An 18,701-nucleotide genomic window follows, 5' to 3' on the forward strand; every position below is an offset into this window, starting at 1 on the left:
TAATATAGTATATATATATATATATATATATATATATATATAGAAATGTAAAAAAAAACTAAAATATGATTTTTAAAATAAATTCAATGAAATAAAATGATGAAAAAAAATTTTATCTAATGTATTTATTTTAAATTTTCTTACTCAATATTGAGAATGCTTGTTTGATTTTAAAATTCGCGCCTTACAACATCTGTTCGTATGGATATATATATATAATATATATATATATATATATATATATATATATATTGTCTTACTTAGATCATTTCCATCTTGACCAAAAATAACACAGAACGTGCTCTCAAATAAAATGATTAAGAAACAAACATACATACATATTGCAATGTCTATATTTAGATAATTGCGTCTCTCTTATCAAAACTTTCTTATAATCATATAATATATAAATATATACATATATGTTGCAACTTAGAGTTCAACGACTTAATTACGATTTATTTTGAAATTTGAAATAATTAGGAAAAATAATAAAATTAATTTTTGATTGTGTTGGGTTTAAATGCTTGTGACATCTGTGAGGCATAACAGGTACGGTGATTTACATATATATATATATATATATATATATATATATATATATATATATATATATATAAATATATATATACATAGCTGGGCACCGTTAATCAAATAGTTAACTTCGTTAATCGTTAATCCGCTACAAAAAAAGTTAACTTCGTTAAACGTTAAAGCGTTACATTTCGGAAGAATTAACGCAAGTTAACGTTAATCGTTAATCCGTTAATATGTGTAAAATTACATTTTTATATCGTTGCGTTAGTGAACTTAAAAAACTTATTAACTTCCCGTAGGGCAAGTTATAGTAATCGCAAAAAAATCGAAAATGAAAATTTTATATATCTTTACGTTTCAAAGGTTCCTGATTATTTTGGCATACCTTAGAAAAAATGGATGTATGTGTGTGTGTGTGTGTGTTGGTATGTATGTATGTATGTACGTGTGTGTATGTATGTGCGGATACAAATTTTCGTCGACGATTTCGTGCTGATTAGTTTTTGGCGAAGGCAGGTCTAGCCGTTCCAAAGATACGGGACAAAAAGTGCCGAAAACGGTAACTCAGTTTTTAAGAGAACGGAGCGTCCGATTTGAATAATTCAAAAAACATTTCACTTGTATTGACAAGATGAGGAATCGATAAAATTTTCATGAAGGTAGGTCTAGCGGTTTCGGAGATATGGAGAAAAAAGTAAAAAAAATGAGCCATTTGGCGGTCAAAAATGATCATTAGACATATGCACATCAAATTATCAGATATTTTATAGACATTTTAACAATAAGTATACATTTTGTTAACATTCCTATGGGTTGCGTACCAATGCTTATGCGTTAGACAGCGACGCGGCGCTTACGCGCTTTATATTTTGTCTCTATGCAGTCCTAAAGCAGTAAAATTGCTTTGAAAAAAAGTTCAGATCTTCGAAAATATGTCAAAATAAAGAAAACATTTTTTTTTTTCAAAAAAAAATAATGTTTTGTCCAATATTTTATAGTTTCTCAAAAATCTTATTTTTTCGAAGTAATTTTTTTTCAAAAATGTTAATCGTTTTTAAAAAAATAATAATTTTAGGTACGGAAAGTACCAGCAATTTGCCTTAAGGCACAACGCCTTAATTGCCTTAAGACAGAATTCCACTTACAGCTAGTTCTTTAAAGAGTTTCCCAGTAAACCACAAAACGTAACAAAGCCATGAACGTTACGTAACGCAGGCACGTCCGCACGAACCAGGTACGTAACCTGGGAGGCGCACAGAAGCATCTATTTCGCGGGCAAGAACGTAACGGCTGTTTCGTTGCACACTAATACACCGCGGTTACATTTTTGCTACGTATCTAAATTGAATAAAAAAGCGTGTAGGTGTCTTTTATGTTACATACTTATTTAATTAAATTTCCTACAAATATAGAATATTAATAATAATTTCGGATATTTAGTAATTTTATTAAATATTATCATTTACAATATACAAAATTTACATATTACATAGTTAACATTAGAAACCTAAATTTTGATAGTCCATAAAATGTTAGCCTATAAAAATAATTATTTATTTATTCATAATATGTATTATGTTTAACTCTCTTGGCAACTTCAGTTAAATCAGACTTGGCAAAGTTAAGTCTTGCGCTAAATATGTTCAACTCACTTGCATCTGTTAATGTATCTAAAATAGAACCAAACATCTTAGAAATATTGTACACAAATTTTGAATTGAAAACATTGTGAACAAATTAGTCATTTGTGAACATTACCTCTAAACATACTCATTATTTGAAGTTAATGACTATGTAGTTCCTACGATCATATGACAGAGATAATTATTCCATAAACACACACTCAATTTTCTTGCATTGATTTTATCCTATTAATTTTCAAGATCTGAATTACCTAAAAGTAAAACACTACAAATTAGTACTGAATCATATTAGTTAAAATTCTCTTCATGTAGAACCTTAATATACCAATTCTGTAATGCAAGATCATCAGACTCGAAATACTCAACAATTCATGTTCTCTTCAACACTTAATCCATATAATGTGTGATATCCAGTGCATTCTTTGTTTTCCTTCTTGCATGTTTCTTTGGTGACAATTTATCTTCTTGATTAGAGTAATTTTCCCTAGTTTGAATTCCATTTTGACATAACCCATAGGGGTTATGAGCACTCTTTCTCTACAATTGAAAAGCAATTTATATCAGTTTTTGCTTAACTGAATAGTTCTGATACTAATGAAATTATAAAGAATATGTATGATACCATATATATTACACTTATCTACCTCTAATATTCATATCATATCACTGAGGTTATGTGATTTTTGACTGGTCTGTCAGAAATTTCAATAATTATGTGAAAATCAATTATCACAATACATAAACAGAATTTGCATTGCACATGACCTATATACTGAAAATAACTAATTAGTCATTAATATAATAATTTGTAAATTAAAAAAAAACAGTGCAATTATACTCACTTTTCCTGGTTTCGTATTAAATATGTGAATTTCCTAAAAGTAAAACATTACAAATTAGTATTAAATCATATTAGTTAAAATTCTCTTTGTGTAAAACATTAATATACCTATTCTGTAATACAATATCATCACTTAAGAAATACTCCACAATTCATTTTCTTTTCAACACTTAATCTTAATATGTGTTCTTATTTATCGATATGTGTTCTTATTTTTCTTCTTGCATGTTTTTAAGCCTTGCTTGTTTTTTTTTTGGTGACAAAGGATTAATAATTTCTAATATATTATCTAACTTTGTATTTATCTTCTCTATTGGAGAAAATTTCCCTAGCTTGAAATCCATTTTCGTAGGGGTTATCAGCACTATAATTTTCTCTACAATTGAAAACCAACTTATATCAATTTGTGCTTAGCTAAATAGTTCCGATACTAATGGAACTATAAAAAATGAATATGTATAAAACTATATAACTTACTTCTCTTTATTCATATATCACTGAATTGAGGTTATGTTTCTGACTGGTGTGTTAGAAATTTCAATTATTACATGACAAATCAATTATCACAATACATGAACAGACTTTGCATTGAAGGCGGCCTATATACTGCAAAGGACTAAACATTATTATAATAATTTATAAATTAAAATATATTTCAGTACAATTAGACTCACCTTGTTTGCCGGTTTCATATTAAATACTTTTCCAGCTGACTGTTTAACTAATTTCTACAACTGATTTCGCACTAAATATAAAAGCAATTAATAAATAACGCTTCAATAAAGGAAATATCTTGCATTTCAAACATACACGATAATATACTCAATTATGCGTCCACGATGCACGACGATGCACTGACCGAGTTAACCTATGTTTAATTTGACATTTCGATCATAAAACACTTCACGGCTATGTTCAAAGGCAAATGTATGTGACCGCGCAACGTACCACGCCACGTACCGACAGATACGAACAAAGCAGTATTATAAACGTTTAAACGCGTCGACGGTGGTTAAAGCTCACAACTTTACGTAACAGCATCGGTTCGTTTACTTAACATCAGTTTCGAAACGAAAGTTACAAAATGTGTTACGTGGTGGTAACTTCTGTGGTTTACTGGGTTGTAGCTCTTTGGTTTTTCTATAGACTGAGTGACAGAATTGAAAAAGTCTTCCTTCTCGTCATCATCGTTGTTACTCGCATTGCTCCCTCCGCCACTTAAACTATCTCTGTTCTTCGAATTTTTCGCTACCTTTTTTTCCGTGCATTTTCTTACTGCTTTCCTCTCTACTGCTGTCATACGTTTCCAGCCACATTAACCGAAACTTTGGGTGAAATGCCGCGGCAAGTTGGCACTGTTCATCATTCAGGTAGTAGTCCAAATCTTTTCTCTGTGCCGTTTAATAAGGCATTGGCTAAAGCTGTGCCGTGCGGTAAATAGTAGGCATTGGATTAACGATTAACGGACTTCTCGCATTTTAACGGAAGTTAACGTGTCCGTTAACATTTTTAAAAGTTAACTTAAAAGTTAATCCGTTAATCAAAATGTTAACTTCGTTAATTAACGATTAACGGATTAACGAGTTAATGCCCAGCTATGTATAATATATATATATATATATATAAATATAGATATAGATTTAGAAGATTCTGGAGAATTATTGTGTTTTGAAACAATATATGCCATGATTTCAAATATTAATGTGTGTTTCAAAATCTCATAGAATCTCGTACAATATCGTACAATTTTGATACGATCTCAATGAATTTCGTACAATCTCGATGAATTTCGTACAATCTCGATGAATTTCGTACAATTTCGACTAATCTCGTATGAGATCGTATAACGCATATAATATATATAAGCATTTCAAAACTGAATAGCCATAGTCATAATTATTTATTTCAACTATCTAAGATAAATATAAACTTCTCTTTTGAAAATATATAAATTCTATTTATATTTCTCTATTAAAACAAATTAAAATGCTATATTTATATTTATTTAAACATTTATTTGTAAGTTATTAAACAATTGCATTCGATTCACTTTTATCAGTAACAGAGTTAAAAAAATACATGAATTGTGCAGTTCCACAGAGAAAGGTTTTTAAGGCTGTCTAGTTTCCGGCAAATTCAAAACTTTTTTTGAACGTTTTTTATACATTCCAGCATGTACTCCTCTTACATGTCCTCTTAATGCATCTTTTAATGCAAATGCTTTATTGCAAATTTCACAACTGTAAGGACGTTCTCCTGTATGGGTCACTTTATGTCGGCTTAATGATTGTTTTGTTCTGAATGATTTATTGCATATTTCACAGTTATAAGCAAGAACTCCGGTGTGAGAAATTTCATGCGCTTCAAGGTATTGCTTTGATATGAATGTTTTATTGCATATATTGCACTTGTGAGGTCTTTCTTCAGTGTGAATTGTTTTATGTTCTTTTAAAAGCGACTTTTGTCTGAATGCTTTATGACATATTTCACAACTGTAAGGAAATTCTCCAGTGTGAATCATTTTATGTCGTTTTAAAGTAAACTTAGTTTGGAATGTTTGATGACATATTTCACACTCATGTGGACGTTCTCCAGTGTGAACTTTTGTATGTCGCTGCAAATGTTCCTTTCTTACGAATGTTTTATGACAAATTATACAATTATGTGGTTTTAGATTATTGTTTGTTTTAAATGTTTCAGAAACACTTTCGAATGATTTGTTCGTATTACTTGAATTACTAATGTTTTCGTTGAATATGTCAGTTTTCTCATTTAAACTTTCATTAGACGCAACATCTTGCCCATCAATCTTTTCTTGCTTTATTTCCTCATCAATTGTAACCTCTGATTTTAGAAATTGCTGTAGGCATATCTCATCATTCTCCATAATCATATTTGATGTATGTTCATTATCATCAACCTCTTGTTTCACTTGAGGATCATGTTTAAAATCTTGTTCATCGATGATTTCTTGCTTTATATCCTTCTCAACCGTAACCTCTGATTTTAGAAATTGCTGTGGACAAATTTCATCAATTTCATAATCATCTAATTTTTGTTTCACCTGAGGATATTCGATCGGTTCAATTTTAATTGCTGTGTTTGAATTTGATTCTTCAGACATTTTCAACTTTTGTAGGTTATGGTAATTGCAATCTAATTATGTCTGTCTAAAAGTCAAAAAGCCTTGTAATTTATATGTTGTGAACTTATAATAAATATATTTTGATAATTATTTATATGTTATAATACTAACACTAACCTTTTTGTTATTATTTTATATTTTAACTTACTTTATTTACGCACTTTGACAGTTTGACAGTTCTACTACTTCGTTCTGATTGGTCAACACCGATAACATTTCAACTGCGAGTTTAATGGCGGCAAAATTCAAAATTTTATATCATATAGCTGCAAGAAAAAAAGATAGATTGTGGTTCAATATTAGTTCAGATAGCACTATTATTACATCATTTAGGGTCCAATTTTCTAAATTCTTAGTAACTGATAAATAGTACACTTTTTTTGAAACAAAATCCACTTCATACAACATTTGGTAACTACGGGTACACAAAACCAAAACACATGGCCCAAGGAGTCGCTGGGTACAACCGGAAGACTTCTGTATAAAGTTAATGTTACTCTTGACTGTTTTGTTAGAAGTAAATGGAATGTATGGAAGATTTGTACGAAATTAAATTGCCTTTAAAGTTTTCTTATACCTTAAGACCTTACAGCAACTTATAATCATATAATCATCTATATATATAAAAATAAGTCGGGTTTTCCTTCCTGACAAAATAACTCCAGAACCCAAGAAAGGTCTCGGGCTCCGCAAGGTTTATAGCTAAGAAAATTAGTGGTGCATGGCATCGTGCCCTAATGCAAATTGCTGGAACTTCACGCACCGTAATTAAATTTTCGAGTAATGACATTAGTGAGAATTATCAGAATTATGCTTGGTTAAGTCAACGAGCAATTCTTGCCGCAAAGAATAATGATGTACACGCACTGAATTTCATTTTCTGGCGATTTTTGATACCAATGATTCCGACTGGTCTTCCGTTTGACTTCAAACGATTGCAATTTCCAGTTCGCAATAACAAGTCTCAAGGTCAATCGCTTAGTGTTTGCGGGATAAATTTCAAATAGATTATTTATAAAATCATTGTTTTTCAAATGGGCAGTTATACGTTGCCTGTTCACGAGTTGGAAAACCATCCGCTTTGTTTGTGTTAACGTCAGACCAGAAAACAAAAAATGTGGTTTACCAAAGAGCACTTCAATGAAACGGATAATTTGCGAATTCACTTACATTTACTTAGAGAAGTTCAACTAAAAAACCCTTCATTTTTGTAATCGAAATAAATTCATTACTGTTGTGCAATAAAATCAAATTTTTCCTTTTCAAATATAAAACAAACAAAAAATTTCTTCATCTTTCTCACGAAACCATCTGGTGGCGAAACGGATTTCGTCGGGTTTGCTAGTATATATATATATATATACAAGGCCGGTCCTGGGGTCCTTAGCACCCGCATGCAACTTTTTTTCCAGCGCCCCCCTATTATTTTCATTAAAATTATATAAATATTAACATATTTTTTAAAAATTAATTTTTAATTATTCTGGATTTAGTACACAAAAAATTACATATAATCTAGAAGCGTATAAAATTTATTGATTTTAAATTTATTTCTTATTGTCGATATCAATAAATAAAACATCCCTGTCATAATTTAACATTTTAGTAATATTCATTATGTAGTAAGTAAATTGGTTATGGATGAAAGTTCGACTACCATAGCAAAAGAATTAATATTTTTGTTAGATTAAAGTTATAGAATTTATGAAATGCATTTCAGAAATAGTATTTATTATTTTGATATAAAGATCTTGATATCAAAATAATAAATACTATTTCTGAAATGCATTTCTTAAATTCTATAACGTCAATTTAACAAAAATATTAAGTGAAATAAATAAATTAATTTTTAATTATTCTGGATTTAGTGCACAAAAAATTAAATATAATCTAAAAGCGTATAAATCATATTGATTTTAAATTTATTTAGAAAATCGAGGCGATTCGGGGGTTGATTATAATCAAATATTTTGAAATTTTCAATTATTCTTAACGTATGTGCAATATTAATATTTAAAAAAAAACTAGCATTTAATTTTCAAACATAACACTCGTATTTCATGTTGGAATTTTTAAAATTTTAAATTAATTTAATTTTTCATCATTTACAATATCCAAAATTGTGTCGTAAACTTCTCCTTATTGATATCGTAAGAGCCGTCATATTCAGAGTATCAGCTTTTTGTTTTAAAGTTAAATTTTTAACGTAATTTAGAAGTACATATTGTTCAAAAATCAGTAGAAAATGCAAAGAAATTACACATTTCTTGAACAATATTGAAAAAAAAAAACTTATTATATTTGATTGTATTATTTTGTGTATAGTTAATAATTATTAAATTTAGAGTATGGGCACCACTAGGTATAAAACAAGCCTTAAGATTTTCGTTGCAAAGTAAATTTTGCTTTCATTTTTCATATTTCTTCCACGCATGTCTTCAATATTCAAAGTTCAACAGATGCGAAACATTTGCAACAAAAGCAAAAGTTACAATTCAATTTCTCGGAATAAACAAGTCATTTTCTAAGAACTGACTCCCCATTTTTTATAATTTGTTTATATTTTTTAACAAGTTCCGATTCAACTAAATCAGCTCGCAATTTTCCGTCAATAATGCCCAACAATTAATTTAATCTTTCGCAGGTTTGCGCTTATGGGATTGAACACTAGATAATTTCTTTTTCAATTCCACGGTAACTTCAAACAAATAAAAAATTGAATAAGTATATTAAGCAATAAACAGAGCTGTTATTTACTAATTTGCAAAATTATTAATCGGTTAATTGTTTCTACTGATATCACATTGCAAAATAACTATGCTTTTTATGTCTTCGTATCCCTATAGTTAAGTTAAATTGTTTATTATAATTTATTAAGTATTTCTAATTTTATATACATAATAAAAAATGTAAATAATATATTATAAATTTAATTTCCGAAACTCGATTTGGCGCCCCCTAAGGCGTGCGCCCGCATTTTTTGCATGCATCGCATGCAAGGCAGGACCGGCCCTGTATATATATATATATATATATATATATATATATATATATATATATAATGAAAATATATAAACTCTATTTATATTTCTCTATTAAAACAAATTAAAATGCTATATTTATATTTATTTAAACATTTATTTGTAAGTTATTAAACAATTGCATTCAATTCACTTTTATCAGTAACAGAGTTAAAAAAATACATGAATTGTGCAGTTCCACAAAGAAAGGTTTTTAAGGCTGGCTAGTTTCCGGCAAATTCAAAACTTTTTTTTAATGTTTTCTTACACATTTCTTACATCATGTACTCTTATTAAATGTTGTCTTAATACATCTTTTATTGCAAATGCTTTATTGCAAATTTCACAACTGTAAGGTCGTTCTTCTGTATGATACATTTTATGTCGACTTAATGATAGTTTTGTTGCAAATGATTTATTGCATATTTCACAAGGATTCACTCCGGTGTGAGAATTTTCATGTGTTTCTCGGTATTGCTTTGATGTGAATGTTTTATTGCATATATTGCACGTATGAGGTATTTCTCCAGTGTGAATTGTTTTATGGTCTTTTAAATGCCGCTTTTGTCTGAATGCTTTAGGACATATTTCACAACTGTAAGGAAATTCTCCAGTGTGAATCATTTTATGTCGTTTTAAATGACACCTTTCTTTGAATGCTTTATGACATATTTCACACTTATGTGGACGTTCTCCAGTGTGAATTATTTCATGATGCTTTAAATGATACTTTCTTTTGAATGTTTTATGACAAAATTTACATTTATGTGGTTTTAGATTATCGTTTATTTTACATGTTTCAGATACACTTTCAAATGATTTGTTCATATTACTTGAATCACCAATGTTTTCGTTGAATATGTAAGTTTTCTCATTTAAACTTGTATTAGGCGCAGCATATTGTCCATCGATCTTTTCTTGCTTCATTTCTTCATCAATCGTAACCTCAGATTTTAGAAATTCCTGTAGGCATATTTCATCATTCTCAATACTCATATCTGAAGTATAATCATAATGATTAACTTCTTGTTTCACTTGAGGATCATGTTTAAAATCTTGCTCATCGATGATTTCTTGCTTTATATCCTCCTCAACTGTAACCTCTGATATTAGAAATTGCTGTGGACAAATTTCATCATTCTCCATACAAATACCTGTTGTATTTTCATAATCTTCAAGTTCTTGTTTAACTTGAGGATATTCGATCGGTTCAATTTTAATTTCTGTGCTTGAATTTGTTTCTTCAAACATTTTCAACTTTTGTAGGTTATGGTAACTATGCAATCTAACTGTGTCTGTCTAAAAGTCCAAAAGCATTGTAATTTATGTGTTAGGAACGTTTAATAAATATATTTTGATAATTATTTATATGTTATAATACTAACACTGACCTTTTTCTTATTATTTTATATTTTCACTTGCTTTATTTACGCACTTTGACAGTTTGACAGTTCTACTACTTCGTTGTGATTGGTCAACACTAATAACATTTCAACTACGAGTTTAATGGCGGCAAAATTCAAAATTATATATCATATGGTATAGAAAAAGACAGATTGTGGTTCAATATTAGTTCAGAACGAATTATTGTTACATCAAGTTGTATGTTATTAATGCAGAAGTTAAAAATCGTCTTAATAAGACCGCTCCAGTCCGGAAAATCAATGATAGCCAATGATAGAAATTTAACCAACTCAAGGTTATCGTATCGTCGAATTTGAACAAAATGACTTTCTTCAACTAAAAGTCGACCGACGTGTTGATCTAACTCTGATAATTTATTACCAAGAACGGATTGAGTGCCAAGTGTTGCAAAATTTAATTTCAAACTTTGTATATTTAAATTTGGCGCCCATATCCATCTGGCAACTGTCAAAACAGTTCCTCGGTTTCACCGCAGAGGCCACGTGCATCTTGACAGTTCTCACTTTTGACATTCACTTCAAAAAAAGAAATTAATTTAATACAAATAAGACGCAAAAATTAAAATGTAGTTATTAAATAAATACAATACAAATAAATAGGAATTATATATAAGTTATATCCAAGTATTTATTACCTATATATCGATTACAATGTTTTCTTCAGGGATTCCCCTCGTTGAAGGTTATAACAAATGACATACTTGTATCAATTACCATGTTGCAAAATTCTACATCAAGGGCTCCTTCGTCCTTAGAAGACGACTGTCTGAGTCCTGTGCAAACACATGCCCTACAACTGGCTTTAAAAACAATGAATGAACGTTGTCAACAGTTACAACAAAGATTGATTTCTGTGGAAGAAGAAAACTTGAAGTTGAAGTCTCAACGTGATAAGGATTGTAATTTGAGGACTGATTATGCTAAAAGGCCCTCGGAGTACGAGATGCTCAAGGATAAAGTCGAGGAATTGAATAGACAGAAGAACCAGTTGACGCAGCATATAAATATGGTTGCTACGGAGAATAGGCATTTGTGGACACGTTTGTCAAAGATGACTAAGGATAATCACTCACTAAGTAAGCTACTATAGCCTCATATATATATATATATATATATATATATATATATATATATATATATATATATATATATATATATAGATATATAAATCTCGTGCCACGATGTTGGTTTGCGATGGACGCCCAAACTACTTAACCGATTTTAAATTTTATTGGCCCATCGTGTGCATATATATCCAACTTAGGTTATAGGAAATTTTGAAAAGTAAATTTAAAATATAAATATATAATTTTTATACATTTCTAAAAATTTTGACAGAAAATGACCCAAAAAAAAACAAAACACTAAAATGACAAATGTCAAAATTTAAGGAAATTTCGATATATAATTTTTGAAAAAAAATTTGACATTTCAAAAAATAAAAATCAAAAACGTACATATATAGAAATATCCAACATTTAAATCTAAATTTGATGAAATGCTATATTCAAAATCACTTTTTATAGTTTTAAATCTAATTAAAAATCAATGCTTAAAAATTTAAATAAATGTTGACACAAAAAAAAGTGAAATGTCATTTGTCAATATTTATGAAAATAATTATAAATATAGATTTACGATTGAGATTTAATTGATTAGCTTACCAAATTATTTCGGGGACCAAAACTTCATCAAAACATTAAAGATCAGAGATCACAATAAAAAAGCGACATATTGAATTTAAAATTAATCATAAACAAAAATTTGACATTTCACAAAAAAAAGCAATAATAAATTAATTATTCCAAGTTATGTTATAGGCAATATTGCCAAGCAAATTATAGATACAAAACATTATTGTAAAATAAATATTAACATATTATATTAATTTTGGACCAAGAAGGAAATATTTTGACATTTATAAATTTAGTGCATATTGGATATATGAAATTGGCATTCACTATTTTTCAATTAAATGCAAATGTAAAAAATCAAATATTTATATAAAAAATTGTATATTTAGATAAAGATACTGCATTGATTTAGACTAAAATTTAATTTATTCTTTAATTTAAAAAAAAAATTGACATAAACAAAATTAAAATAAATAAAACACTATGATGCGTTGGAATTATTTATCGGAGTGTGAAGAAATTTGTGTAATGGAAATATAATATTATTATTAATATATCAGTTAAGATATATTTTAATTGTCATCGCAAATGCTAATCTTACAGGAAATTGTAACCTCTTAAATGGAATAGAACAAATCTGAGGGTATATTGGAATCTGACAAAAACAAACTAGACAAACTAAATATTATATCATATTATATTAAATTTTGACCGAAAAGAAAATATTTTGACAATTATAATTAATTTGAAATGAAATGCAAATGTCAAAAATCAAATCTTTATGTAAAAAAATATTTATTTCCACAATATTCCTGTGTTGATTTAGCCAAACTTATGAATTTAACAATTATATAATTATTCATTGATGACTTGAAATAATTAATAATTTATTAACAAATAAATAATATTTGAAAGAAAATTGTATTGACATATATGACATGACAAAAGTATAATAAACAAAAAACTATGATGCGAGTGAATTAATTTTTGAAGTATGAAATGTAAAATAATTTTGAAAATTATAACAAGCTTTTAACTATTTATCAAAGAATCAGAGTCCAAATCTATTAAGTATTTGATTTTTGGCACTTTTATTAATTTTTTATCAATTTAGGCATATTTTTTATGGCAAAACAACGTTTGCCGGGTTAGCTAGTATATATATATATATATATATTTATATATATATATATATATATTTATATATAAATATATATATTATATATATATATATATATATATTTATATATATATATATATTTATATATATATATATATATATATATATATATATATCAATCACTACATAAGTCTTTTACCTTTTAGGTTCACAATCGTCCAAACTACTAGACTCCATTGAGCAACCAACGTCTATACCCAAACCGCAAGCCCACCATCACATAATCCGGTCCAAAACCTTTACCCAATCAACCCCGAACCCCAAACTGTGCCCCAAAATCTCCTCAGAGTCTGATCTGAGTCTCGAAGAGATTTCTTTAAAATTAATCAACAATTTCATACAAGACAAATCAGTATTAGAAGAACAATATGAGCAGATGATTGAAATGCATTCCGATTTAGAAAGTGATGAAGCCCCCTTGAAAAATATAGGCTTTTCGTATATTACTGATGGTAATGATGATTCTGGTGTAGCCCTGAGTCAGTGTACAGATGGTTTTCGGGATGTTAAGAGGCAAGTTTTGGAGCAGAAGAATTGTTTGAACGAGATGCTGAATTTGCTGAGAAATCAAATTAAAGGTAAGAGTAATAAAAGACTTATAATATACATATATATATATATATATATAATAATAATAAAATTGTTTCTTGGGCATCCATCCAGTAATTAAAAAACAGTTTTAAAGAAAAATGTTTTTATTTATAGAGAACATACATTTCGAATCTTGATTTGACCCATCTTCAGTGCTACAATTAAATAATTCAGGGTTACAAATTAAAACAATATAAAAAATACATAATTAACAGACAAAAATAAGTAAAACAATGTATATGAAAAGTATATAACGACGTTTTATCAATTTTTTATTTCATATTTATTTTTTTTTGTGCAATTTTGTGTGTTTTTGTGTTATTTTTCAAAGTTTATTTGTATGGTGAGTTTCTTTACATTTGTTTATTTTATGGTTGTTTTTCATATATACTTTTCATATACATTGTTTTACTTATTTTTGTCTGTTAATTATGTATTTTTTATATTGTTTTAATTTGTAACCCTGAATTATTTAATTGTAGCACTGAAGATGGGTCAAATCAAGATTCGAAATGTATGTTCTCTATAAATAAAAACATTTTTCTTTAAAACTGTTTTTTAATTACTGGATGGATGCTCAAGAAACAATTTTATTATATTATTTCACCATCTGAAGAAAAATCTATCACTATATATATATATATATATATATATATATATATATATAAAGTGAGAGATTTTTTATATATATATATATATATATATATATATATATTATATATTATTTTTTATAAATTAATGTAACATGAAAATAGTGCATTACAATTAACTTTTTGACATAATTTTGATGGAATAAATAAAATTCTACTTTAGAAATGCTTGAAAGATATTTAAAGCTCATTACTGATTTTTTTTATTATTATTTTATTTTTTTTGTTGTACAACTTTGTTTCCTCCGTTTTTGCAATACAAGTTCTTTACAATAAAGGCGAAAGCAAAGTTGTACATTTAATATTAGGTTGTCAAATATCTTCCTTCCGCCTTTTTGTATTATAAACCAAGAGCAAAAAAGCGGAAGAGAGATATTTGACAACCTAATATGTTTTTATTTGCTATTTTAAAGTATACCGAGTCGCTGTATGGCGTCACAATGTTAGAAAATATTTTAAATTATTTAATTTTGAATAAATTTTCCAAATACATCATTCATATTAAGCGAATGGTGTTAAAATTATAGAATATACAATAAATGAGTGCTATTATCGTTGTACAATTTTGCTTCCGCCGTTTCTACAATATGATTTGTTCACAATAACGGCGGAGGCAAAATTGTACATTTAATATGTTTTCAATTGCTATTTTAAAGTATACCGAGTTGCTGTATGGCGTCATAATGTTAGAAAATATTTTAGATTATTTAATTTTGTATAAATTTGCCAAATACATCATTCATATTAAACGAATGGTTTTAAAATTATAGAATTTACAATAAATGAGTGCTATTATTGTTGTACAACTTTGCTTCCGCCGTTTCTACAATACGATTTTTTATGTTTTCAATTGCTATTTTAAAGTATACCGAGTTGCTGTATGGCTAAATGATGTTAGAAAATATTTTAGATTATTTAATTTTACATAAATTTCCCAAATACGTCATTCATATTAAACAAATGGTTTTAAACTTATAGAATATACAATAAATGAGTGCATAAATTCGAAGTTGTACACCTAATGCTTCCATTGTTAAAAAAAAACACTCCAGATCCCCACTCAGAATAGTTTTAATCTGAAATATTTAATAAATTAGTGGTGTACGGCACGGTGCCTTAAGGCAAATTGCTGAAACTTCCCGTACTGTAATGAAATATTCGAGAAATTTTAAATGTTTTCAAATATATTATTACAAATACTGTAACTTTCATTATCTTGTTATATCTGAGCAAATCAAATGTAAATCATAAATCATAAATCAATTTATCTCCAGAATATTAACAATCGTCACTTCATTTCGAATTCAATTTCAAAAGAAAAATAGTTGCCTAATTTGCACAAAATTGAAAAAGTGCTCCCGTAGAGTCACAGTCTAAACGCATTTGCAAATAATTGTGTGCGACATTTTCACTCATACTGTGCTTAGCTTGGCGGCATTTTCACATTTTTCAATAGTTTTCACAAAATTGAAAAAGTGCTCCAGTTCATAAACAGTCTAAACGCACTTGGGTAAACATTTGTACCAGGGTGGCGCTTAGACTGTGCTTAGACTGGGTAATTTTTTGAATTTTTAATGCAAAATTACATAAATATTTTTAATAATCTTCAAATTTTATTAACATGAGTCTCTAGATCAACTCGGTTCTACTATTGAAACAAATTAATAAATTTGTATGGCTAATACTTTGAAATGCTAAATTATTTGCGCATTTGTTTATTATTTCTCTTGTAAGTTTTAAACAGTTTGTCTAATTTAAATGAAATATTCAACAAATTTGTTCAAAATTAAATTATTCATAAGGTTTTCTAACATTCTCGGTATACTTTAAAATAACACTTAACAATAATGGTTCAAAGTCATATAGCAAATAGTATTTACAATTTAAATTGTTTTTAAATCGTAAACCATTCGTTTAATACAGATGTTGTGTTTAGTAAACTAGTTTTAGTTTACTGCTTTCATTCACCTAGTTTTGTTCACATAAAAAAATAAAAAGAGTGCGCGTAAGGATCACACGCGATTGAAGTAAAACTTATTTGCTACTGTATAAAGTAGCAAATTTAAGTTGAGTGAAATAAATACATCATATAAAAATTTTGAATAATGTTTATTAGTAATATGGTAACACTCGTGATGCACACATTTATTAGTGTCGTCAATCATTGTACACATTTATATAATGATAAATTATAAATTATATATTTTTAATAGCATTAAAAATTTGTATAATATATACAAAGAATAATGTAATCAAAGTCGTACTTGAAATATGACATGATCGTTTTAAAGTAATTGCTGATTAATAAATTCTATAATATTCATTCACACAGTGGATTATGTTAAACAACACCTAAACCAAATATTGTTTTGCAACTTAACTCATCCTGTAACATTTGTGTTTGAAGAACTTCATGTAATTGAAATTAACATACATTCATTTACTTTTACTTTATTTTTTTACTTTTTCGCTGACGATATCTTCTAACGTCTTGCCTAACAAATTGAAGCCATACTTTTATATTTGTTTTGTTTATCAAGCCCTGCACATAGCTTGATCTATGAATCATTTGTTTTTTTATGTGAACGTTAATGCAATGATCATCATCAATATTACGAGGTAATAAATTAACCATATTATTAATGTCAACAGGCACATTTATGATTTGACCAAATATTCCAAATTGTCCATTTGCATGTCGCAATAGTTTAATTTGCACGAAACATAACCTAGGTGAAATTAACCTTTCAGATACAGTATCTAGTTTAGGTAGATAATTTGGTATAGGTGGAAATACAAACCCGTTAAATTTACACAAAGTGCGAATTTTACCCGAATTTAATATCTTTCGACAAGTTTGTCTGATTATTTGAATCAATATTCAAAAAACATTATAAAGAATTTGTTTTTGAGCATCATTTGATATTTCTAAGTCACTTTGAAGGCAAAGTCGATCACACACAAAACATACATAGCGAAAGCTATCATTTCTTACGCAGCGCAGATTTTTCCTTAGTTTCATTATTTATTTGCGATCATTTGCACTACAATTATTTATGGGGGACGGGATAAAATATTCTTCCGATCCTGACATTTTTATTAACTCACGAATTATACTGCTAACCCATGTAAAGAAGTTTTACTTCAAAAACAGAAAATATTGAAGTAACGCTTACCATGCATAACCGCGCCTAAGTAAAAATGTATGAGAAAGCGTTGTGTTAGGTTCGGACGACATGGCAAGCATTAATAGAATTTAAACTATTTTCTGAACAAAAATATAGAAAAGTTTCTAAATCTCTATTCTTATTGTGCGAGTCAATTATTTACATAGACTTCAAGTCAAAATGATACTACCTAAGTGTCTTTTTTCCAGATAAACCAGTATGCACAAAATGCCAAAAACCGATCCCAGACCTCAACGCGACTCCAGAAAACGACTCCTTATTCAAAGAATGCCTTAACGAAACAAAATGGGCCACACCGATCTCATCAACATCCCAAATGATAGCAGAAGACCTTTCCCAAAATCGTGGCCCTTCGAACCTTTTCAGGCCCATAAGCGAAGACAACCTCAAAACCGACGACTGTAACGATTCTGAAGAAAATTACGAGACCATGGTCTCCAAAATTTGTCCGATGTGTAAAAAGGAGTTTCCTGAATACAATTTGAACGAATTGACTGAACATGTTAATGGCCATTTTTCGGAAGGGAATAATATGGCCATTGATTCGAATTTTGAAATCGTGACGCACACTGTTGGGAATTTTTAAATTGAGGTAATAATAGTTGTAGGAAAATGTTTAATTTTATATTTAAGGGGGGTATTCTAGTGTAGAGCGATGGATTTTAGTTTTTTTTTTATCACTTGTTTATTAATATTATTAAAATACAAAACAAAAATTAAAAAATAAAAAAGTTGAAAATTGTAAAAACTGGCAGGTGATAAAGTGGGTGGTCTCAAAAAATTTTCACCTCAGTCTTGACATGATTTCAGCCCTCCTAGCCATCCAAAATAAAAGAAAATATTATTAA

The 18,701-nt window shown here is 28.3% G+C and overlaps 3 protein-coding genes and 2 long non-coding RNA genes across 5 annotated transcripts; 1 reads left to right on the plus strand and 4 right to left on the minus strand.

Annotated features, from left to right (window-relative positions):
* Positions 1 to 2,374: 2,374 nt before the first annotated feature.
* On the minus strand, positions 2,375 to 2,888 carry LOC113389335. Its single transcript, XR_003368237.1, has 3 exons — positions 2,825 to 2,888; positions 2,506 to 2,717; positions 2,375 to 2,431 (listed from the first exon to the last, which is right to left on the minus strand). It is a non-coding gene; the product is annotated as an uncharacterized LOC113389335 (long non-coding RNA).
* Positions 2,889 to 2,908: 20 nt separating this feature from the next.
* LOC113389336 lies at positions 2,909 to 3,860 on the minus strand. The gene is made up of 5 exons (XR_003368238.1): positions 3,696 to 3,860; positions 3,499 to 3,627; positions 3,130 to 3,397; positions 3,023 to 3,055; positions 2,909 to 2,952 (listed from the first exon to the last, which is right to left on the minus strand). It is a non-coding gene; the product is annotated as an uncharacterized LOC113389336 (long non-coding RNA).
* Positions 3,861 to 5,123: 1,263 nt separating this feature from the next.
* LOC113389207 (zinc finger protein 595-like) lies at positions 5,124 to 6,343 on the minus strand. Its single transcript, XM_026626266.1, has 2 exons — positions 6,284 to 6,343; positions 5,124 to 6,191 (listed from the first exon to the last, which is right to left on the minus strand). Exon 2 carries the CDS (start codon positions 6,143 to 6,145, stop codon positions 5,132 to 5,134), a length of 1,014 nt encoding a protein of 337 aa, XP_026482051.1. The 5' UTR covers positions 6,146 to 6,191; positions 6,284 to 6,343; the 3' UTR covers positions 5,124 to 5,131.
* Positions 6,344 to 9,410: 3,067 nt separating this feature from the next.
* On the minus strand, positions 9,411 to 10,618 carry LOC113389208 (zinc finger protein 570-like). Its single transcript, XM_026626267.1, has 2 exons — positions 10,578 to 10,618; positions 9,411 to 10,485 (listed from the first exon to the last, which is right to left on the minus strand). Exon 2 carries the CDS (start codon positions 10,435 to 10,437, stop codon positions 9,451 to 9,453), a length of 987 nt encoding a protein of 328 aa, XP_026482052.1. The 5' UTR covers positions 10,438 to 10,485; positions 10,578 to 10,618; the 3' UTR covers positions 9,411 to 9,450.
* A 527-nt stretch (positions 10,619 to 11,145) lies between these two features.
* On the plus strand, positions 11,146 to 18,501 carry LOC113389185 (protein spindle-F-like). Its single transcript, XM_026626242.1, has 3 exons — positions 11,146 to 11,686; positions 13,571 to 14,002; positions 18,042 to 18,501. Exons 1-3 carry the CDS (start codon positions 11,326 to 11,328, stop codon positions 18,437 to 18,439), a joined length of 1,191 nt encoding a protein of 396 aa, XP_026482027.1. The 5' UTR covers positions 11,146 to 11,325; the 3' UTR covers positions 18,440 to 18,501.
* The last annotated feature ends 200 nt before the right edge of the window (positions 18,502 to 18,701 follow it).

Source organism: Ctenocephalides felis, unplaced genomic scaffold (assembly GCF_003426905.1).
Source record: "Ctenocephalides felis isolate EL2017-DRISC unplaced genomic scaffold, ASM342690v1 CF-g0.4_SCAFFOLD_03573, whole genome shotgun sequence".
NCBI classification, from domain to species: Eukaryota; Metazoa; Arthropoda; class Insecta; order Siphonaptera; family Pulicidae; genus Ctenocephalides; species Ctenocephalides felis.

Bases quoted from the DNA above. Each gene is read 5' to 3' on its own strand.
- LOC113389207 (XM_026626266.1), bottom strand. From the start codon at position 6,145: ATGTCTGAAGAATCAAATTCAAACACAGCAATTAAAATTGAACCGATC.
- LOC113389208 (XM_026626267.1), bottom strand. From the start codon at position 10,437: ATGTTTGAAGAAACAAATTCAAGCACAGAAATTAAAATTGAACCGATC.
- LOC113389185 (XM_026626242.1), top strand. From the start codon at position 11,326: ATGTTGCAAAATTCTACATCAAGGGCTCCTTCGTCCTTAGAAGACGAC. The intron at 11,687-13,570 runs GTAAGCTACTAT...TTTACCTTTTAG, and splicing joins TAAGGATAATCACTCACTAA to GTTCACAATCGTCCAAACTA. The intron at 14,003-18,041 runs GTAAGAGTAATA...TCTTTTTTCCAG, and splicing joins GCTGAGAAATCAAATTAAAG to ATAAACCAGTATGCACAAAA.